Below are 23,353 nucleotides of genomic sequence, written 5' to 3'. Positions count from 1 at the left end.
TTAAAATATCATTAATTATAATAATTATACAAAAAACATTAAAACATCACTTTTTGACATACTTTTCAGTTATTATCGATAATAGCTCCATCATGCATTCAAGATGCTTCTCAACGGGCACAGATTGTAGGGCAAAGGAGATAGCACTCATAATCGGATTAATATTACTGTTATTACTAATATTACTATTATTATCAGATACACTAGTGTTGCTAGGATTTAACAGGCCCTCGCTGAGTTTCGCTGTCATAGAAGACAGAGCACTTGTTTGAATTAGAATTGCTTGAGTCAAGGCATCATCATCCTTTTTCTTCTTTGCAGCAAAATTATCAGGCGGGGGAAAAATGCGTTTTCCCTCCGATCTAGCTTCTTTTATTTCCTTTAAAATAGACTTAGATCTCTGAGCCGAGCTCAGAGTTAAGAACATTGACTCTCCCTTTGCTGTAGCTGCAAATAACCGTCCATTTGAGCTTCGACTATCAGACGTATCAGATTCAACATCTTCTGTGGAAACAATCATACATGATTAACAATTGATGTTAATTTCACTTCACAGTATTATGAAAAAATTGTCTGTACATACTTTCAACAAACAAATCATTATCACTACTCCACTCACTAGACGATGACAACTCTGGAGTTTGAAGTGACGCAGATGACCTGATGAATACAGGTGACGACGGTAACGGAGAGAACCGGATAGATATAGGTGAGGATTTGTCAGCTTCAGATTTGAGCTTCACAGCTGCAGCGTTCTGAGTTTTCGGCAAAACATTTGTATTGTAACTACTTGATGTTCTGGAAAACAGATCGAAATATATAACTCAGTTTTGTGAACATATACCTGTACCTCACTGACGCGCGTCGTTAAAAATGAATGACAAGTATCGGTCGTAAACGATAATCCTACCGAGGGGTCCCTTGGCCATCGGTAGTGCTTGACCGACGCATACGGACGAGATTATCGTCGGTTTATGTGATTATGTTAGTGAATTCGCGATTTGAGGTAGTGATACTGCACACATTGCGACTTCACTTATTTATAAAATTTTTGTTTAGTTTATTACGTTTCTGTTGGTATAAAATATAATAGTGTGTATGTGCTGTAAATTGTAACCCAAAAATGTGCAAGCAAGTAAATTTAATTAAATTCTCATAAAATTTAGTCAGTGGAGTTAACTTTCAATTCGTACTGCGGTCTTTACACGGCATCAGGAAATAAAAAATAGTATTAGAATAGTATATAATATGTACAAAACCTTATCCTTTTACCCTAAGTAATGAATGTACAATCTATTATTGTTCATGACTTAGGTTAAAAATATATCTTAAAATACATTAAGGACGAAAATAGCTCTACGAACGGTTAACAAGTGATATTAATTAGAGTTTTTCTTTCGCATTTTTTGCGTAATTCTTTTAACTCATTTACACGTCGAAAAGAATAAATTTGTCTATACTTATAGGGTAACGGTCAATTACTGCCAGTGTCCCAATTACTGCCATTTTCTTTAATTGTAGTATTACAATAAAAAATATGAGCATTATACCCAGTAAACACAATGTTACATGTAACATTGTAACTGGATAGTTACACTAATATATCTTAGTAGATTTAATGGGATATATTTAAAATATTTTAATATTAAACCAAGATTTTAAATATATAATGCTATCATATTTTTTATTTTAATACTATAATTAAAGAGAATGGTAGTAATTAGGACACTGGCAGTAATTGGGACCGTTACTCTAGTGTTTTATTTATATCGTCGGCAAAATTAGAAAACCTCCTAACTCCAATTTTTTATGAAATTGAAATATTCCCAGCAAACACAATGTTACATGTAACGTACATATTAGTTGTAATTTCCTACTCAATAATATAACTGTTATATAACACATGTGTTATAACAGTTACATTGTTGAGTAGGAAATTACAACTAATATGTACGTTACATGCAACATTGTATTTGCTGGGTTCATTTCATCCAACTTATCTTATTAAGTTGAATGAAATGAAAATCTCAAATTCGTTAAAAATTGGAATTAGAAGGTTTTCTAATTTTGCCGACGATATGTTATATCCAATAATATAATAATATAATTGTTAAATCCAATAATATTTAATATGAATTTAGTATGGCTGAATACCTCATGTGGGATCTTTTACACCTTGAGAATCGCGTGAGAATGCTACAACGTCGAATAGAAAGAAGAGTCTGGCGTGATACTAATGATTCATTCGAGTTACACGATAACGTTTTCATTAATTTATTTCGCTTGCCACCTGACACTGTGTTGGAATTAGCAGAGATCTTAAGACCAAGGTTACAACGATTACGGCCATATGGAATTTCAGTACAGCAGTATATTCAAGTATATGCACATATATTTTATGTGTGTGATTTAATATGAAATTATTACTATTATTTCTATATGTTCAACAAATATTGTTTAATAGGTATTAACAGCTTTAAGATTTTATGCTGTTGGCTGCTACCAAGGTGCCATTGGGGAACAATGGAATCTGGCTGTCAGTCAATCGACTGTAAGCCGTTGTGTAGCAGCCGTGACAAATGGAATAAACGACCTATTACTATGACCATGGGTAAAATTTCCTATTACAGCGGAGGATCGACAAGCTGCAAGAGAAAAGTTCCGCACAGCACAACATCCGTTTATAGGTGCTATCGGTGCAATAGATTGCACTTAGGTATCGATTCTGGCACCGCAACTTCACGAAGAAACCTACGTCAATCACTGGGGTGATCACTGTCTCAATGTTCAAGCGGTATATATAAATAAATAGTATAAATGTTAAAATTGGGATAACAATAATTTTAATTTTATGTATATATGATATTTTTTTACAGATTTGTGACCCTGATTTAAAAATTCTAAACATTAATGCTCGATATCCTGGGGCACGACATGATACATATATTTGGGCAAATTGTGCTGCTCGTCGTGTCATGGAACGATGGTATATGCAAGGAGAACGCAAGGCTTATCGGTAATACTATTATTTTTCTCTTATTAAATACTAGGTAAAATATTTCTTTAAAAGTTTATAAAATGTAAAATGGTTGTAAATAATTATTTAAAACAACTGCTTATTAAATATATTCATCATATTGAAAATGTAAAATAAATAAACTGAATCTAAAGTAAAGTAAAATCGAAGTGTTATTTTCACAGGTGATGATGGGTATGGACTGGAGCCGTGGTTAATGACTCCATTGAAATACGAGCAGCCAGGAACTCCATGTTTTAATTATAATGAAGAATTATGCAGTACCCGCTCTTGTATAGAACGCCTGTTTGGAGTTTTGAAGAGCGAATTTAGATGCCTTTCAGCGCAAAGGCAACTAATGTACGAACCAGGATTAGCTGGAAGAATTGTTAACGCTTGTGCGGTTTTGCACAATATGCGTATCCACCATCGAATATATGATATAGACGTCGACCCAGCAGAGGTGGAAGCCCATCGTGTAGCTAATATGCCTAATCCTGCAGTAGAAATATCAGGTGTAGTAAAAAGAAATCCATTATTTTTGCATGAAATTGAAGGCTTTAATTACCATAGTTAGAATGATCCGATTTGGGTCAAATATGCGCCGTTTTGTTCGATAACTTGTTGCCATTTTGAAGGTAATTTCATTATGCCTCTCTCATAGAAGCCCTCGTCCCTATTGGCAAAAAATTGAGACAGTCGATTTTCACAAGCCTCTCTTGAAGCGAATTTTTCACCAGCAAAATTGTTCGCCATGGACAGGAACAGATGGTAATCACTTGGTGCCAAGTTCGAACTATAAGGTGAATGCATAAGAACCTCCCAACCAAGCTCCCGGAGCTTCTGGCGAGTCACTATCGATGTGTGTGGCCTGGCGTTGTCCTGATGGAACACAATGATAGATCATGGCGAGTTTCTGCAAGGTCGTGCACTTGTCACACGTATCCAAGACAGTTTTATCGCTCAACAATACGGTAGACTATAAGATTTTGTAATGAAAAATTACAAATTATTATCAATATAAACTTTTTGTATTACTTAATATTTATATTGTAACCTTTTATATTACCTTGTAAATAAATTATTTTCTTAATCACGTTTAAAAATAATTACATAAGATAATGACATGTGTGTGTGTGCGCGCGTGTGCACGTGCATGCGTGCGTGCTTACGTATGTAAGCATAGTGCGTACAATAAAATAAAATAAACAAATTGAATTAAAATACCGTAAAAACTGATAGACCCTCTTATTTTTCACAAAAATATTTTATATATTCAGATATATTCTTTAATAACTGCAGAGATATTTCTTCTGACCTCGCTCTTCTCTCTTCGATTGCGACTCTTCTCTCTTCTACCGTCGCAAGTCGTTCAATAGATTCATCTATCATCTATAATATTAATGTACTATTAATAAATAATTAATATTATCTACATACCCAGATAGCACAAAATCTTCAGAGAATATTCTTAGAACGTTTTTAGGATGTATGAATGTGCTTAGAACGTTCTTAGAACGTCCTTTGAAGATTTGTACTAGGTATCCAGGTAATATGTAAATAAGTGTAAATAAAGTATCTTGACAAAAATATGGACAATATAAAATATTCTTAAACAGGAAACATTTAGCTTTACAATTTGCATAGTTTTTATCAACGAAATTAGTTTTTATATTTTTATAATTAAAACCAAAAAATGTTCTTCATCATTTTACTGAAACCTCGTTAATAATACATTGTATTTATCTATAATCATTAATATCCCACTTCATTATTCTCTTTTTATTCGGTTTTTAATTTCAGTTATTGTGTTCTATTGTTATTCATAATTGGGCATATCATTCATAATATTCTTGAAAAAGGGTTCACAAATTAAAGATAATTGAATTCTCTTAATTACAATAAATAATACTCGATTTTTAAGTAACAGCTACAAGTAATTTCACATTCTTTAAACATCTCACTTATATGAATATGAATATAATAAAATTTTGTATATATTTTTCTATATAGTTTTCTTTAATATCTAAAAATATAAAAATAATTAAGTAAACAAGTTATTTATAGGATTTCTTTTTACCTTCAATGCAGAGGCGTTACTTTGTGCTATGTTGGTGAATTGTTCACGCGCGTTTTCAAGCTGCACACTGATACGTTGTCTGTTTTTTCCTATATAAAAGATTATATCACAAATAACGTTGTACATTAATTTAATTTCGTTCATGTATGAGTCTTACGATTGCTCGAAGCAGCGTCAGTTGTAGGGCATGTGATAGTGGATTTCCGCACACCGAGCTCTGCTGTTCTTTTTTTAGGATTTGGCTTCCTTTTTGTAGAAACTGGCAAACTTCTTCTTGTTTCGGAATCAGCTTCAACTGCTACTGCAGCTGCAACAGTTGTGACTGCATCTGGATAATCCAGTACGGCTTCTTCGACATCTTGTAATGTCAAGTGCTCCTCTGTTTTTATTTAAAAATAAAAATACATAATTATACATACATAATTATACATAATTACATAATTATACATAATTATATACATAATTATAATTTATATGCTGATAGAAATCTAACTAAATATCTCTTTAAAAATATATAATGTCTCCACTTTATTAATTTTAATTGATATTATCATCAACAATGCTAGGAAATTCCTCTTTCAATCTTTCCTCGTTTGCGAAGATAGTATCTCGCAAAGTTAACGTCTGTGAAATTTGATAAAGAGGATCTTCGTCATCCATCTCAAGTCATTCAATATTTTCCTACAACAAACAATTATTATAACGTAAATTGTTTCTTTATGTACGTATTATAATTATTTTAAATGGTTAAAGAGATACATTGAACATATATACGTACATCTTCTTCCACGCAACTATTAGGACAATGCGCATTTCCCTCAACATAATCTAAACCAATTGCAGACACTACGCGTTGTTCAATGTTCTGCAATGGGGCTTCTTCAGCTGGAAAATTGCCTGTGCGTAAGCGCTCAGCTCTTAACTTGCTTGCTTTCCTCGAAGAAACACTCTTCAGATCCCGCCATACCTAAATATATTAAATATAATAATGTAATATGCAAATCCCAATCAAATGTATCCCAGTCAACTAGTCATATAACAGAAAAGCAATTATATAACATTGATATTAGAATGTCAGCTGAATAAGGGAGAACATTACATAAAATTTATTTAACATGTATCAAGATACTGGGGTTTACTACGAAATGTATACATGTCCGGAAATCAAGATGGGAAAGTAATTAAAAAAATCTCAATTATTTATATATAGCTTATCGCATTTGCATCATATCTGTTTGCTCTTGGTAAAAATGTCTGGAACAAATATTGTGTAAATAGCTTAAAATATATCTTACAGTTTGCTACTGCTTGATCGACTTCTTTGGCCCGGGTAGAGAATTTAGCCTTTTACACAGTTCATCCCACTGCATCTGCAGTTGCAGTTTCCCCTCATTTCCGTTAAACCAGTCGACAGTGAAACGGCTATGCTTTTCCATATAGGATACCAAATCTTCAATTTGCAATGTTGATGCACGCGAAGAACGTTGCTTTTTAACAGTACTACAAAAAATATTACTGTTTATTGATAGTACAATTCTCTTATTAAGTTATCGAATAGTATTTATTAGTATATCCACACAACACAGATGTTTAGGGGATGTCGTAAGGAGATTCTAAGAATGTCCCTATATCCTACATACGTCCTTTGGATATTTTGTGCTATGTAGGTAAATATTACATTATGTGTGTATATATATATATATATATAAAATAATGTAATATTTACCCACACAGCATATATATATATATATATATATGAATAGCATTAAAAATATATATACATACCTACTTCTACTCTCTGACATGATGCTTTCTCTTGTATCTTCTCTATTTTTCTACACAACTCTATGAATACGGTTATGTTTGTAAAACTTGAAAATCGCGGACTTTCTCATAGACTCGTTACGTGATTGGTCGAATTACGATATATTCTCACTTTTGTCCGTGACTGTCTCTCGACCATTTGTGACGTCAACCGACGATTGAAATTCGTCGGTTGCACCGATGATTGTCGGTAGTGTCCATGTAGAGAATAGGTGTGCATCGTTCTTGTCGGTCACGCAACCGACGTTCGTCGGTAACGACCGATACCGACAATTGTCGGTAGACATGTACAAAATAGCGCTCCTGTGCTGCGATTCTGTAACTCGTTATTGGAGTTAACGACGATTTCGTTATTGTTGCGCAGCTTTTCTACGGTATACAAAAGCTGCGCAACGATAACGAAAGTGTCGTTAACTCCAATAACGAGTTACAGAATCGCGGTACTGGTCCAGCAAATTAGCTGCTGGTCTCGCAAAATCTATTACTTATTTATTACTATACTTATTATACTTATCTATTATTATTTGGACAGCAAAAAGATGCTAAGTGTACTAATCACTATTTGCTGGATATAATTTGTTGAATCTGCGAATTATTTTGCTGTAAAAACAAATTAGTTTTTCTCCAGTTAACAAATTCGTTTGCTGCATTAACAAAGCAATTTTGCTAGCCCCTGAGGAAAAAAATAGTTGAACTGGAACTTGAACCTGAAATCTCTTAAGCTATTGGCTTTTGAGTTATTCGTCTTTCGTACTGTGCCACTGCTATCGACTGATGGAAAGGACCTTTTCAGTCATATGATGGTCATGGTTGTCATGATTGTCATTTGTAGCAGCAGTGGTAATTTTGCTGGGATAGCAAATATATTTGCTAAAAATATCAAATAACAAATTAACGTGATTCTAAGGACAAATACATTCAGCAAATTGTTTTTGTTCTCGCAACAAAACAGATTCTGCTCTAATGACGAATAATTGGTAAAATTAGTTGCGTCAACTAAGTTTTCTAGTTGTCACTACGAATATGTAGTAGCAATGACGACTTTGCTGTTACAGAAAATTTATTTTTCTCCGTGCAGAAAGGGAGAGAGAGAGAGATATTCGTTAAAAAAAGCGCTAACGTTGCAAATTTCGCCAAGTCGCGCTTGTGGCGTTTACATTAATTGCTTATTTCTCGGTAACTGCTAATAATATCATAAAAAAACACTATCTTCTCCACAGTCCCTTCTGTCCGAATTAGTGGTTCATATTGATATAACTTGTACAAGTTCGTCAAAATAAGCGCCAACGTTGCAAATTTCGTCAAGTCGCTCTCGTGTTAATTAATATCAATAACGCTTATTTTAACGAAGCTGATCTAATCGTATCAATATAAACTGCTAATTACAACAGAGAGGATTGTGGAGAAGATAGTGTTTTTGGAATGACGATATAATTAGCAGTTCCCAACAATTAGGAAATTTATAGACGACGCGTGTGCAACCGCCGAAGATATCTACATCATTAGAAAAGCATTATCTTCTCCATAATCTGTTCTGTTTGAATTATTTGTTTATATTGATACGATTGGCACAGTTTTATTAATTAAGGCGTGAAAATGCGCATTAACTTCACGACGTACAGTGGATCGAAACATAACAAAGTACGGACATAATCAAATATCTCGAAAAATATTCAATTTCCGATAATTTTACCTAAATACTTTTATACGTAAAATGGGATAAGGAATCGAGTTATGTAAAAAATATAATTTATAAAAAAATAGACGTTGACCTTGAAATAACTTTGAAAGAATAATTTCTCTGTCGTAATAATATTATCACCTTATTTTATTTCTAAAATAGTACAATTTTTATTTCATCAATTTTTTGTAACGTCTGCTACTTACGAGTTATGGAGTTTTTATGTCTCATGTAAACCACTATGTATTTAGGGTGTCTGAAAAATGTTGGTCCATCCAATTTGTATAGGTAGAACAGGTGAAATTGAACAAAAAAGTCATATAAAATTTTTCAAGAATCGCAATAGTTACTAAGTTATTAATAATTGAAAATAGCCACATTTAAATGCTTTTTTAATTGATAACTTGAAAATTTGTATATTTATTTGCAAAATAGTAGAGGACTATTTTGTTCAGAATGACCTAATTTACTATTATATGACGGCAATGATGCCTAACGCTGGGAATGAATATATTGAACTTTTAACCCTGAAATTTAAATCCATCGCTAGGCATAATAGTCATCATATAATTGTAGATTAGGTAATTCTAAACAAAAGTCCTCTACTATTTTGCCAATAAAAACGCAAATTTTCAAGTTATCAATTAAAATAGCCTCTAAATGTTGCTCAAAACGGTTTTGGATTTCTTTTATTTATCTCTATGAATTTTACACCTCCATTGTCCATGGTCAGCGAATTACAAAATATCCTGTATATAATTGTTTATGCATACTTATTATGTATAATATACGATATAATGTATGATATGTATAATTATGCATACTTATGTATGAAATGTGTTCATACATAATTATGTATAATTATACATATAATTTAATTTTATATAATCATGCATAATTATGCATGCAAAAATTTTCAATGGATGCAAATTTTAATATATTCTTTTTATATTTATTGAATTATATTCATTTTTTAATATTTATTTAACTATATTCATTTTTTAATATGATTCAATTATATTCAATTATATTGATTCAATTATATTGATTCAATTATATTCATTTTTTAATATTGATTCAATTATATTCATTTCTTAATATTTATTTAATTATATTCATTTTTTAATATTGATTCAATTATATTCACTTTTTAAAATTTATTTAATTATATTCATTTTTTAATATTGATTCAATTATATTCACTTTTTAATATTTATTTAGTTATATTCATTTTTTAATATTTATTTCATAATATTCATTTTTTAATATTTATCGTTAGGAGTATCCAAAAAGTAACCCATTTTGCTTTTAAACTGGAAACTGTCTTTTTTATACATATCTACAGTGTACTTCTTCCCAAGCGTACTCTCTCTCTTTGGTTCAAACAATTAATTATTTACCAGCTATTGCGAATGTTACAAAATGATACATAACAATGTTTTGAGTTTTATCTTCATTTATCTTAATATTTAGGCTTTGTAAAAATTTTCCAGACATTCGATATATGTGTATCAATATGCATGTAATAATAACTTGTTGATTTTGTACGTTTCAGCCGGAACAACTGATATATTTATTACATTTCGCACAAGTGCGCGGTAGAGGAAGAGGGCGAGGAACAGACAGCAGGGGTGGCTGGGGTGGCAGAAGTGGCAGAGGTGGCAGAGATGACAAAGGTGGCAGAGGTGGAAGACGTGGAGGAGGAATTAATATTAATAATTATTACTGTCAAAATCCTCAACAATAAATATACCCTATATACAGGGTGTTATAAAAGTCCTGGAAGAGCAGAATAACTTGAAAAATATGAGTCCTAGAAAAAATGCGAAGTACTGGGTTTTTATGATTTTTTCCTGACTATCTGGCGGTGACCTTGGATTTGACCTTTTGCACAATTGGATTTGACAATGACCTTGAAGGTCATTTCAAGGTCAGGTCAATTTTTTTAAATGGCACCCCATACTTTTGCAGGGTTGGGAAAGTTACTTTTTAAAAGTAACTTGTTACCGTTATTTTCGGTAAAAAGTAACTCGTTATCGTTACTCGTTACTGATCTTAAAAAATAACGCGTTACCGTTACTTGAAAGTAACGATATTTTATTTCGTTACTTTCCGTTACTTTTTTTTGTTGTAAATCCAGGATTATAAGGAAGGTGCTAAGACAAGATATAAATCGGACATAAGACGATTAGAAATATATATATATATGTATATATATATTTAAATATTTTTATTATTTTATGTTATTAAGTATTGTACTTAAGGAAAAGTTTCTTAATTAGTGGATATGCATTTAATATTTGGACATTAGTGCTTGCTGACTTTAAAAATCTTTGCCATTCATCATAGGCAGATTTCTCATTTAATGTTTGCTATTTAAAATTAAAAATGTCATCGTTATTATTGTGCTTATCAGATATCAAAAAATTTTTAATTGAAGGAATTCCTTATAAATCTTCTAAATACGCAAGTTTTCACTTATCTTCAGCTAACCAAATCAATTTGGGATGCAAACAGCTGGCAATTATCAATTCTTCTTTTTCGAATGTAGTACAAAACCTAAAGTTGAATCAATAAAATTAAATACGAGGGCGGTCCGAAAAGTACTTAGCCTCACCGCCCGATGGCGCGCACTATCGCAAGAGAAATTTACTATCGTGTAGTACATTCTCGTAGACGGCTACTGTCGAAATTTCAGCCGAATCGGACTCGTAGTTTTGTTTTGACCGCGTATGGAAGCGAGCGTGTCCGCGGATTTTAGAAAAATGGAAAAAGAGCAATATCGGTCAGTGATTCGATTCTTGTTTTTGGAAGGGAAATCGCGCAGCGAAATCAAAGAGCGCTTGGATGCTGTGTACGGTGACTCTTCTCCTTCGATGGCGACCGTCAAAAATTGGTTTAACGAGTTTCAACGTGGTCGCACGTCGGTTTTTGATGAGCCACGCCCAGGTGCCCCGAAAACGGCTACCACGGAGGATAACATGACAAAAATCCACGATCTCGTATTGGCAGACCGCCGATTGAAGGTGCGCGAGATAGCTGAGACAGTAGGCATCTCAAAAGACCGCGTGGGTCATATCCTGTATGAAATTTTTGGCATGAGAAAGCTGTCGGCGCGATGGGTGCCGCGTTTGCTCACTCCGGACAACAAGCGCAACCGTGAGACCACTTCAGAGCAGTGTTTGACGCTGTTTAAGCGCAATCCGAAGGAGTTTCTGCGTCGTTTCGTGACCGTCGACGAAACATGAATCCACTGGTACACACCAGAGACCAAGGAACAGTCGAAACAGTGGACTTCACCCGGCGAACGTGCTCCGAAGAAGGCGAAGACTGTCCTATCGGCCGGAAAAGTGATGGCCACCGCTTTCTGGGACTCACAAGGTGTGATCTACATCGACTACCTGGAGAAAGGCAAAACGGTCACAGGGCTGTACTATGCCGAATTATTGGGCCGATTCGACGCCGAATTGCAGAAAAAACGGCCCCATTTGGCGAAAAAAAAGTGCTCTTCCACCATGACAACGCACCGGCTCACACCTCCGCCCTCGCCACGGTCAAATTGGTCGAATTGGGCTACGAACTGCTGCCCCATCCACCGTATTCTCCAGATTTGGCCCTGTGCGACTTTTTTTTGTTTCCAAACTTGAAAAAGTCACTCGCCGGGCAGAAATTTGAGTCGAATGAGGAGGTCATCGCCGCCACGGAGGCCTACTTTGCAGACCTCGAGAAAACGTATTTTTCAGACGGGTTAAAGAAGTTGGAGCATCGCTGGGTCAAGTGTATCGAGCTAAAAGGAGACTATGTTGAGAAATAAATCGCCACTTTTCCAAAATTTTCGTTTTTCTTTTGTAGGCTAAATACTTATCGGACCACCCTCGTATGAACATATTAGGCCTGTTCGTTTTGTCTGCACTGTTGAACTGGTGCAACAAGTTAAAGTGAGAAAACCTACGTTTGTTCTCACTTTAACTTAATGCACCAGTTCAGCAGTGCAGACAAAACGAACAGGCCTATAGATTTTTCTTTTTGAGCAGATGAATGTTGTTTGATGAACATATGTATTAACCAAATTACACCAACTTACCTTTCTTTTAAACCTTTCTGTATAGCTAAGGCCAATGGATGACAATATGTGAGTCCATCTTTATTGGTTCTCATTAAATTCAGCATAAAACAAAAAATGCATAGAAATTAAATACAATTAAGTTTAATTTTATAAAAATTAAAAAGTAACGATTAAAGTAACGGACGTTTTGTTACTTGTTACAAGAAATGTATCGCCGTTATTTTTTCGTTACTGACACCAAAAAGTAACGGCGTTACCTAATCGTTACTCAAAAAAGTAACGATATCAGTAATGGCGTTACAAGTAACGCGTTACTTCCCAACCCTGTACTTTTGACCCCAGAAATGAAAAGAGCGGGAAATTTTACGTTCGGATATGACTTTGAACACTGCCAAATTTGACTTCTGAAGGTCACATAAAGGTCTAAGCTCGTTTTAGGCTGAAAACGTGAATATCTTCGAAAATGCACCTGCTAGGGAGCAATGTTACGCATAAGAATAAGAATGTAGAGGTCAACGAGGGACATTCAGCCGTGACTTTGCCCTTATTCTCAAGGTCATGAGTTAAGATTATTATTAAGGTCAAACCGGACTTTTTTAGGACTGAAAATCTATATTTTTGACCTAAAAGTATCAAGATTGAAAAATTTTACGTTTGGATATGACGTTCTCAACCTTGACCTTGTTCTTAAGGTTATGTGTCAGTCATATCAAGGTCAATTAATTTCCTTAGGCTGGAAACACATACTTTTATCCCCCCCCCATAATGGATGCAGAGGACGGTATCAAACAGTCGCGAAAAAGTGCCTCAAGCAAAACGCGGCCGTGGCCGCTCTTAGGTTTCTCTCTGGTCATACCACGTATATTTCATTTCTCGCCTTTCGTTGTGAGTTACTGCGCAGGCGTGCTCCGCAGACGGAACAGGAACTCTCATCTTTCTCGAGTCGGGATGCGTCCCGAAAGTCATTAAAAAAAAAAGTGACAACCTTTATGTCCGCGACCGTATGTTGATATTATAAAGCCAGCGACACACGATGCTTGTTTTCGTGCTAGATTGCTTGCTGGATGAAAATACTGCGTTCTGATTGGTGCATTTTCATCCATCTTCGAAAATATACCAATCGCAACGCAGTATTTTCATCCAGCAAGCAATCCAGCACGAAAACAAGCATGTATCGCTGGCTTTAAAGCTAGCCCGCATGCGGTGCTGGCACGGTTGCGGTGACCATCAGGAAGGCGCGTGGTTGCGGAAGTCCATGCGTCTGTCTCTGATTGGTCACCGCAGTTTCCAGCTCCCATGCATAGTCTTAGCTTAAGCCGGCATACGTGCTTGTTTCGTGCTGAATTGCTTGCTGGATGAAAATACTGCCTTCTGATTGGTGCATTTCCATCCATCTTCGGAAATGTACCAATCAGAACGCAGTATTTTCATCCAGCAAGCAATCCGGCACGAAAACAAGCACCGTGTGCCGCTGGCTTAAGATAGACGTCCGATGGAAAATGGCATGTGGACATTGTTTCAAAACAGTCCGGAACCAAAAATAGAACCAACCAACCAACCAACCAAGATAGACGTCCGACGGCTACTTCTTTTCGCGCGCTTTCTTGCTACATCAGCACCTAATCCACCCGGCTCTTGGACCCGTGTGGCTTTTCCACCCACACGAGTGGATGAAGGGACAATTTGAACGTATCCCCTAGGAGCTTGTAGGAGCACTCGGAAGGAATCTGAACGGGGTCTTTGGGTGTCTGGGTGTACCTGGATGGGGAATCGGAACGCAGCCATGCAGAAGTCTGTACTCTGGCCCTATGAATGGCCGCGTTCAGTAGAACAAAGTGATCAGAGAGCGCTTAGTGATTATTGTCTGTGATTAGAGCATTTTTTTAGATTCTTCATAGACCTAGAAGTATTTACCAATCAGGAGCGAGATTCAGTGGAAAATCTAGTAATGTTGTCCAACTGTTGAGTCTGCTGAATGCAACCAATGGCTCAAGTTGGACAACATTATTAGATTTTCCACTGAATCTCGCTCCTGATTGGTAAATACTTCTAAGTCTATGAAGAATCTAAAAGAATGCTCCAATCACAGATAATAATCACTAAGCGCTCTCTGATCACTTTGTTCTACTGAACGCGGCCTATGAGACGCTGATTGGTTACTGCGATATTCCCTAATCAATTTCCGCCGCGCGGCAGAGTGGTCGCGTCCTGTGTGCAATCGGCTTACCCCATTCTGTGTGCAACCGGCTTATCATTCTGTGTGCAACCGGCCAGCGGCCACAGTTCATAAGTGACGCGTATGGTGATAACGAGGCGTCGTGAACGTGATCTCATTTAACCTAAATTATTGAGCACGTAACATGTGCATAAGATACAGTTAGTACAATTCGTGGTAACTTTTTTTTTACAAATTTTTGTATTACGTCTATCAATGTAATTTATTTGAAACCATACAGTATTCGTACAGCAACCTCATATAGAATTTTCTAGTATTTGTGAATACTCAACAACCATGAAGAATCAACATGCAGAGAACACGCCAGCAAAAATACAGGTATTTCATTAAACATCGATTGTTTTACGAACATTTCGATATACTCAATTATCTCGAGCACTATTTTTAGTGAGAATATTAAGTTAAAGTGGAATAAACTGAAATGAAAGCATTCAAATAATCACACTATTGAATGATAGGTTAACTCTATTTTTATTTCTTAGCGAATTAAAATTCTTGATACTTATTCCTTATTTTATTACAGGATCTGAGAAGTTTTGAGTTCTTGAATCGGATCAAGAAGACCTTATATTACCCTGCAGTACCTGTGAATAATTACTTGTCTTTGTCAGTTATAGGTTAGTATATATAGATATTAATCGATTTTAATTATCTTCCAAAGAAAACATCTTCGAAGCTATAAATAAAGTAATGTACTGATAACTTGTCTGAAATCTACTCAGATTTCATTGGCCTTTTTTCTTTCATTTTTTTTATGATTTTGAATTTCTAAAGAATAACTTGGTTTTAATAGTTTTATCAAATATAAAAGTCACTTAATCTGTATATTAAAAGTATCAAAACTGTGGCATACAAAAACAACATAAGCAATAAAAATTGAAAAATCATAGTCGATTATTATTAAATTGTAAGTAGAATAATTGATTGAGGTTGGTCAATATGCTCATTGCTTAAATTGTGTGCATATTTGTTTGCGAAATTGTTTAAACATGTTTTTAATGAAGTTAATAGCACATCTTATTGTGCCAATGTTTTAGGCTTTAATGGTACAAAGAAATCTTTGAGTTGGTTTTTAAAGTTGTTTGTTGCATCCATTTTGGATTTTGGATTTGTTTCCAATGTTTTGTGAACATTTTGCTTCAGTTCTTTTTCTAAAGAAAGAAGAATACTTAAAAATCCAAAGTTTCTGGAATGTTCATGAAATATCGGAAATACAAATCCAAGATGGATACGGCACAAACCCAGAAATCAAATTAAGTATATTTTATTGTATTAATGTTTCTTTAAATAAAATATATTTAACCAACTATTAAATGTTAAAAAATAATAGGATAATAGTGATTTAATATTTTCTCATGTTTTCAGAAAGGACATCAGAGTTCTTCACAGAATCAAGTAATCATCAATTAGAAAAACTTGATGTGGAAGTAGCAAGTAGGATATCTAATGCGATATGTGCTTCCCCATGTGCACTTGTGCTGGCTATGCTGTACATTCAAAGACTGAAAAACTGTAATTCTAAATATCTTCAGGAAGTAGCACCATTAGAGCTATTTTTGATATCCTTGGTAATTATTTTTATTATTGCTGTTTATTTTTGAAATTAAAATTTTTTGAAGTTGGAGTTAAACTTATAAAATATCGCTAACTTTATAATCTATATCTTACTTATAATTTATATGTACAAAGTGGTCTCAAGCATTCTGGCTAAACTTTGAGATTAATATTGAAATTAATATTAACATATGAAATTTAATTCTGAACAATTTTTTATAAACACTATTTATCAAAAAATACTTTCTTAAAAACTTAGTCATTTTTAAGTAATATGAGTATGAGTAATGTCCAACTATGTAATAATTGCACAGAACTCCATACGATCTAGTATGAAGAGGTTGTAATTCTTTATTTTATTATTGGAATAGTTTCTGTTCTGTACAGTCTCGGGAGCTGTATAGTATAAGTGGCCAGCAGGTAGTTAGAGCATGGCAAGTGGCTGGGCCATGTAGCTGGATGTTACCCATACTCATGTTATTTAGGACTAGCTAACTTTTTGAGAAAGAATTTTTCAATATATTATGTTTACAGGAAGTATTATATTTGGAATTAAATTTCTTATAAAATTTCAAAGTCTGGCCAGAACGTTTGAGGTTATCCTGTATATATCACATTTATTTTAAAAAATATTTTATTGATAATTCTTAGATGGTGGCTAGTAAATATCTACATGATGACGGTTCGGAAGACGAAGTCGTGGACGCAGCATGGGCAATTGCAGGAAGGATAACTTTATCTAGAACAATTCAACTAGAAATGGACTTTCTTAAAGCAGTCGTAAGTGATACTTGATACAATTTTTATTTATAGCTTTTGACATTATTTATTTATTTATTCAACGATACTATAACAGTAATATTAACGAAGCTAATACTTGAGTAAGCGAAAATAAGTATTTCTATAATTATATATTAAATTCACTGGAATATAATCATATTGACATTATATTATTGAAAATTATTATTTATAATCAATACTGATTATGTTGACTTAATTACCATACATTAGCTCATTATTATTATTTGCGAAAGATGTTCTATTAATTTTCAAATTATTTATAGAATTGGATGGTGTCTATACGGGAAGAAACATTTTGGGAAAGACTACGACAACTGGAGAAAGAAGTAGCTTATCGGGAAGTGCAGAAGCGAAGTTGGTGTTCATATACAGAGTTGTATTATCTCATGGATTCCAGGCAGCTGATCACAATTGCGAGCTCCGTTACATTAGTCTGCTGTACCTGTCTGATGGCCTATATAGTTTGTGTTATGATCATGTTCGGAAGCACTTTCGTCCTTCAAATAGTCACTTTATACGGAATTTGGTTTATCCAGATGTGGCAGATCGTGAGCCTAAACGAAACAAACATTATGTCATGTGGAAATAGTTTGTCGAACGCACTCATTAATGCGCCTTATACGTTGAGCGATGAGCATGCTTGTTCCTTCGACGACTACGAAGATGCGAACGATATTGTTGCAAAAATTCAAAATGAAAGCGAATATTTTGTCGATGACACTAACAACAACGATAACAGCAATGCCAGTTGGCAATGGTGGTTGAACTCGACGATGACTTGGTTGATAGAGTATTCCGACTCAAAGAACCTCACAAATCAGGTCACCAAGTTTGATGATACTAGGTCAATTTCCAATGGCGCAAGATTTTTGCTCCATACGACGCAAAACAACAGGATAAGATATATGGAGAATTTTATGTTGTATTGCAAGAAAGTGCTGTATTCTATTCTGAATCGGCTGACGACACATTGGATAGGATTAAACAATTTACGTCACAGAATTTTCTCGCAATCGGTTAATAGTATTGATCTTCTAGTTCAAAGTCGGCGGTTCGACCGTTAGACAAAGCCTTTCGGGGAAAAGATTTAGGTACGGATACGTATACGTGTGCGCGTGCCCGTGGTAAACCTATAATGTATAAATATATATATTTTTATACCGACTTTTTATGCAACATTCGATGCCAATAGACGCGTTTTTTCATTATTTATCTTGTATCGAATATTTATAATATATATATTTATAACAACGTTGTTATTAGTTTATGTCAAACCAGATTTCCCCTAATTGTTGAAAAAACTGGCTATTAATAATCATAATTATTACATAAACTCTGTTCAATACATTCTATACATTTATACATTAAATACATTCACGTAATTGAAGTAAGTCATGTTATTGCAACAGTTAAAAATGAAAAATCCAGAGGACTTTGTAATAAAGCGCTTATTGCAGGTGCAGGACGGTTGCGGTCCTCTTACGTGTGAATTGATTAATCATCGTTTCCTAGTTCTTGAATGTAACGTCCACTACCCTTCTCTCTTTTTTAGACAATTCAGCTACCATTACGAAAAAGCGCGGCTATCGGTATAGGCGTCATACCAAGGAGACATCCGATTGTAACTCCAATGACTCGACCCTGTACATTAAATAGAAAAAATTAATATGACTCTGTTAATATTATTATGTACAACTTCCGTAAATATATTAAATTCGATGCAGTACAAATTCAATATACAAATTTATTGAATATTATTTATTAAAAGTATTTATTAAGTTAAATTATTGAATGTTGAAAATTAAATACTTTCGACTTTCTCCTATCCTAAAATAATCCAGAAGTCAGTAATAACTGGATGGACAAAGGGAGGGGGACATCAGATTGCGGCCTGATCTCATTGACCCCATTGCCCCTCAGGGAGCTAGGAAAAAGGGTGAGTGTCTTCTCTCTCCCCAATAATAACAATTACAAACTCGTGGCTAACTTAGCCGGGCACGCCACCTCCCAGACTGGGGAGGCAAGGAGGGAGAGTGCAACGACAAGTTTCTTCCCGTCTCCTCCCCAACATGTCCTGATGATAGACATCCTGAGTGGGGTTTTAGTCGGTAGGAGTCCGGCATAACCTCTACCTTCCCCCAAGGGGCAGAGGTATCCATGATGGATTTCCCCCTCGTGAATAAAAAAAAGTCAGTAATAATTCGCAAGATACGATGACTCAACAAAATTGCAAGGAAACTTTTTAGTAAAGAATTAAATATCGCGACTCCTACAGCCCTGATTATTTCCAGAAATTTTTAGTCATTTGTTTTTCAAATTATTTAGCGATAATTTGATACAAAATACGATGATACAATCGTACCACATTTGCGGCAACCCGCGTTCTGGGTAGACTCAATTGCGCTGGTGTTAACTTCGGCGCTTCGAAGCCGACTTTTTGGGCGAACACTTCAACATAATGCACCGACCCAATTCCGATGACATCGGACACTGTGTTACCTAACGCGGCCGCTGCCATGGTTGAGATCGGAAATTTCATGTTCAACATCATCTCGATTTGATCGCCCTGAAAAATCGAGCAATTTTAGAAGTCGACACACAGTACAATGAGAGTTCGTAAAATACATACCGCAACAATCATGATAAAGTTGTCGAGGAAACCGAATCCGACGAATGGAATTGCGTTCGCGATCGCAACTGCAAAAATATTATATGCGAGATTATTCGTTCGTATGTTTATTTTCGCCGGTAGTCTGTAAAACATAAATTGTGTAATGATTGTGATATGAATTTCGTGAACAGGTTTTATTGAAATAAAATTAAATAAAGTTTGTCTACGAGTGAATAACGTGTACAGTGTAATATGAGTGAATGAAAAATTTTTCATGGGATATTTGCATTCGAAATTTAACTTTTCTCGATTACTGTGTTGGTAAACAAATATATAATTAGTTTCACTACCGCATGTGTATGAAGATTTATAAAAAAAAATAAAAAAAAACTATGATACAAGCGTATTGCCGTAACATCTATATAACATACATTTTAGCTGTATTGTTTAATGGAAAAATTAACGCATACCTAGCATCAGTTCTTTCGTGGATGGTTCTGCAACGTTTTCAACTGCAACGGGAAAAAGTTCAACATATATTTATAAGTTAACTGTCCAGCCAGATATTATATACATAATTGTTTGACAAAATTAGCAAGCACTAAAATGCTCTACAAGGCCTATTCTTCATATAATTTAACCTATTACATGCAAACATTGTATACCTGGAAAGATGAAAATTGCAATAGAGTAACATATTCTTTTGCAAATTTAATTTCTAATTTGATATTTTATCTTTCAAGATATACATAGTTTGCTCATGTGTATAAAATATAGAAGAGAATTCTTTCATTTTATCTTAAAATTGACTCTCCATGTGAGAACTAAATCACTGAATAATTAATTCTACTAATTTAAAGCTTGAAAGAAATTCAGCTCAAAGTGCGAAGATTCTGGAACATTTCCTTTAACTGAAGGAAATTGTGCTTCCAGATGATATAATAGTATCAAGATTAATACTTGTTAGTACATGGAGGGACTGACTATAGGATATAAGATGACATTCGCCCTAATATTTGAAATAAGCTTCAGTAAGCTTCATACTTCATAGAAGATATTTCATAAATAGTTTAAGATTTTGTAGTTTGACAAAAATATTACAGATATCATATTAAAAATGTCAATTAGGAACATTATATATTAGAGACATAAGCATATGTATCCGGTGGTTTATTATCAATTTTGATTAAAACCTATATTCTAAAACTATATTTTATAATATAGCTGTAAAACAACTTATATACTTGAAGATCAGAAAGTCAGGATATAACAAGAAAAATGAGATGAGAAAAGTTATAATTTAATCATCTATTTGCTTCAGTTTAAAATTAAAACAAATTCCCACAATAAAGCTTTATAAGTAGAAGGAGAATTCTAAAAAAGTATCGAAAGTATTACCCAACTGCAGCACTGTGGATGACTGTAAAACATCCGAAAAGTTGAATCAGAATAGAAGATGAGAGGATTAGTGTAATTAAAACAGACAGAGAAAGAGAGAAAGGGAGATAAAGAGAGAATAAGAGAATGAGGTAAGTTTAACTTACAGAATAACATCCATGGAGATCGCATTGCAGGAAAAAGATTCCATTATATCCAAAGATACCATTAAATAACAGTCGAGGATGTTAATTTTATTTTGCGAGATCTACAGGTAATAAGTCTAAGTTAATGCTTATGACACTTTCGCGAATGTAACAAAACTCTACATCCTATCAAAGACTTTTCTTTCTCAGATAGAACTGCATATTTTTGTTTCAGTAGTCTCTGCTCCAGCTAATAAAAGTTAAGATGTATATAGTTTGAATAAACAGTAAACATTGCATCCTTACCATACTTGCGACTCAACCAATCGTCTGGCACAGGACAGTAAGTTCCTGTAGGATCTACCTCACCCAGGGATGGAATTTTACTAGGCCTACCAAGTTTGCTTCTCCATCGGAAAGCCGCCAGTTGACCTTACAGGAATGTAGTTTTATTATAATATATTATTCGTAGTTTTAATAGAATGAAATCATAATCTATTTACCTTTATAGCCAGCTTTATCCTCCTCAGATTTGGATTCATTTAACGCTGCCAAGAAAATTGCACGCTCCTCGGAGTTGAGTTTTGATATAAATTCATTTGCTCGTTGTTTTGTCAAAGCTTCGGAGTTATCTTTGAATGAGATTGGAATCTTCGTGGTAGAGAATGTCCTACAGCTTTCGGAGGGAGTGCTCAAGATCCGCGAAATGTCAGTGATGCACGATGACATGAGACATCGACGTGACAGAATGACATTCGTTAATAACATTTTGCTACGATTAAGATAATGCGGTTGCTTGCTGCAAAATCGCACAATATCCTTCGAAATGAGCCCTCGTTGACTGAACGTTGTTACGAATATGCACATCTTGAATCGGAAAAACTTGAGGCTATTAATAACGAACGGAGAATAATTCATCGATTGTTGGCGGAGTCTTGCGCGTTCGGAATTATTTCGTGGCTAAAAATATTATCCGGCAGAATCCAATGAGTGAGAAGAAATATCTACGAATCGTATCATCGATAAGATAGGTCGTCAAAGATTCACAAGGAACGATAAGTTATAACAGAGACAAACCTGAGAGCGGCCACCGGGCCGATTACGTTAGGACGCTTTTTCCGCTGAATTCCGTTGCGCCCCCCTGAGAAAATGTGTGCACACTACATCCGTCCTGACGGTAACGACGAAGCGTGCACGGTTTTTGCTCACTTTACTTCCTTAGGCCCAGTTCCACAACTTGCTTTAAACGGAGTTTAAAGCAAGTTGTGGAACTGGGCCTAAGGGGATCCTGGAGTCGTCTGTTTTACTGACATATTGATTCAATCTTCTCAAACACTATTCTTTTTATTAGCTGGACAGATTGGAAAATCCTTTTGTACAACGAAAGTACTTATAATAACGAAGTCCGGAAGATAAAGTTTTATGTAAAATTTAATGAAAAATTACAAAATTACAGTTTCTTTACCATGTTTTGTGTCAGCTTGTAACTTTACTTATTAATTGTAAAAGTTCTGCAGTTTATCCGTGCAAAAGCTTTTGCTTCCGGACTAGCCATAATATGAAAGAATAATACTGAAGTAACAGAAATGAGCTTAGAAGTCAGTGTAAAAAGAATAGTGTTTGAGAAAAATGTAATGCATACGGAATTGTGTTTGCTACAATTTTGGATAAAACAGAACAGTAGATTATGCTCCGCATAATCACAATCGATGGAGCTGCAGGCAGACACAATCTAGAGAGCCTCTGATTATCGCCAACTGCAAGTGCAGTTTCTCAGGAGAGAATAGGAGCTTGTGATTGAGTTAATTTCATAAGCTATATAGGATTCTTGTGGTTTCCCTTACTGGGTTTTGCTGGTTTGAAGTACATAGTTGTCTTTAAACTGTGACTTGTGCGTAAATAGCTCATAAGTCTGAGTATAGACTCTAACTTCGATAGGACCATTGGGTCCTCGGAACGGG

At 34.7% G+C, this 23,353-nt stretch overlaps 4 protein-coding genes across 9 annotated transcripts; 2 read left to right on the top strand and 2 right to left on the bottom strand.

The window, feature by feature from the left end:
• Positions 1-946: 946 nt before the first annotated feature.
• Positions 947-3,873, top strand: LOC112589322 (putative nuclease HARBI1). 2 transcript variants are annotated; one of them, XM_025302102.1, is made up of 6 exons: positions 947-1,006; positions 2,142-2,330; positions 2,465-2,794; positions 2,877-3,016; positions 3,202-3,531; positions 3,681-3,873. In XM_025302102.1, exons 4-6 carry the CDS (start codon positions 2,911-2,913, stop codon positions 3,737-3,739), a joined length of 495 nt encoding a protein of 164 aa, XP_025157887.1. In that variant the 5' UTR covers positions 947-1,006; positions 2,142-2,330; positions 2,465-2,794; positions 2,877-2,910; the 3' UTR covers positions 3,740-3,873. The 2 variants fall into 2 exon arrangements, with proteins under 2 accessions (XP_025157887.1, XP_025157888.1); XM_025302103.1 differs by lacking the exons at positions 947-1,006; positions 2,142-2,330 and adding an exon at positions 2,379-2,400.
• A 1,187-nt stretch (positions 3,874-5,060) lies between these two features.
• On the bottom strand, positions 5,061-5,752 carry LOC112589319 (uncharacterized). Its single transcript, XM_025302097.1, has 3 exons — positions 5,719-5,752; positions 5,254-5,475; positions 5,061-5,185 (listed from the first exon to the last, which is right to left on the bottom strand). Exons 1-3 carry the CDS (start codon positions 5,750-5,752, stop codon positions 5,061-5,063), a joined length of 381 nt encoding a protein of 126 aa, XP_025157882.1.
• A 9,160-nt stretch (positions 5,753-14,912) lies between these two features.
• LOC105191465 (protein CNPPD1) lies at positions 14,913-19,015 on the top strand. 2 transcript variants are annotated; one of them, XM_011154889.3, is made up of 6 exons: positions 14,913-15,043; positions 15,158-15,221; positions 15,427-15,520; positions 16,269-16,471; positions 17,109-17,237; positions 17,522-19,015. In XM_011154889.3, the coding sequence occupies exons 2-6, from the start codon at positions 15,180-15,182 to the stop codon at positions 18,320-18,322; spliced, it is 1,269 nt and encodes a 422-aa protein (XP_011153191.1). In that variant the 5' UTR covers positions 14,913-15,043; positions 15,158-15,179; the 3' UTR covers positions 18,323-19,015. The 2 variants fall into 2 exon arrangements, with proteins under 2 accessions (XP_011153191.1, XP_011153189.1); XM_011154887.3 differs by having other exon boundaries at positions 14,913-15,221.
• Positions 18,774-22,581, bottom strand: LOC105191464 (uncharacterized). 4 transcript variants are annotated; one of them, XM_025302100.1, is made up of 8 exons: positions 22,470-22,581; positions 21,896-22,396; positions 21,699-21,824; positions 21,268-21,279; positions 20,340-20,381; positions 19,888-19,955; positions 19,621-19,824; positions 18,774-18,899 (listed from the first exon to the last, which is right to left on the bottom strand). In XM_025302100.1, the coding sequence occupies exons 2-8, from the start codon at positions 22,308-22,310 to the stop codon at positions 18,816-18,818; spliced, it is 951 nt and encodes a 316-aa protein (XP_025157885.1). In that variant the 5' UTR covers positions 22,311-22,396; positions 22,470-22,581; the 3' UTR covers positions 18,774-18,815. The 4 variants fall into 4 exon arrangements, with proteins under 4 accessions (XP_025157885.1, XP_025157884.1, XP_011153186.1 ...); XM_025302099.1 differs by lacking the exon at positions 22,470-22,581 and having other exon boundaries at positions 21,896-22,463; XM_011154884.3 differs by lacking the exons at positions 21,268-21,279; positions 22,470-22,581 and having other exon boundaries at positions 21,896-22,463.
• Between the last annotated feature and the right edge of the window lie 772 nt (positions 22,582-23,353).

The sequence above is a fragment of the Harpegnathos saltator genome, unplaced genomic scaffold (genome assembly GCF_003227715.2).
Source record: "Harpegnathos saltator strain DR-91 unplaced genomic scaffold, Hsal_v8.6 scaffold468, whole genome shotgun sequence".
Taxonomy (NCBI): Eukaryota; Metazoa; Arthropoda; class Insecta; order Hymenoptera; family Formicidae; genus Harpegnathos; species Harpegnathos saltator.
Note: the sequence above shows the minus strand (reverse complement) of the source record. Positions and strands in the feature narration are given on the sequence as shown.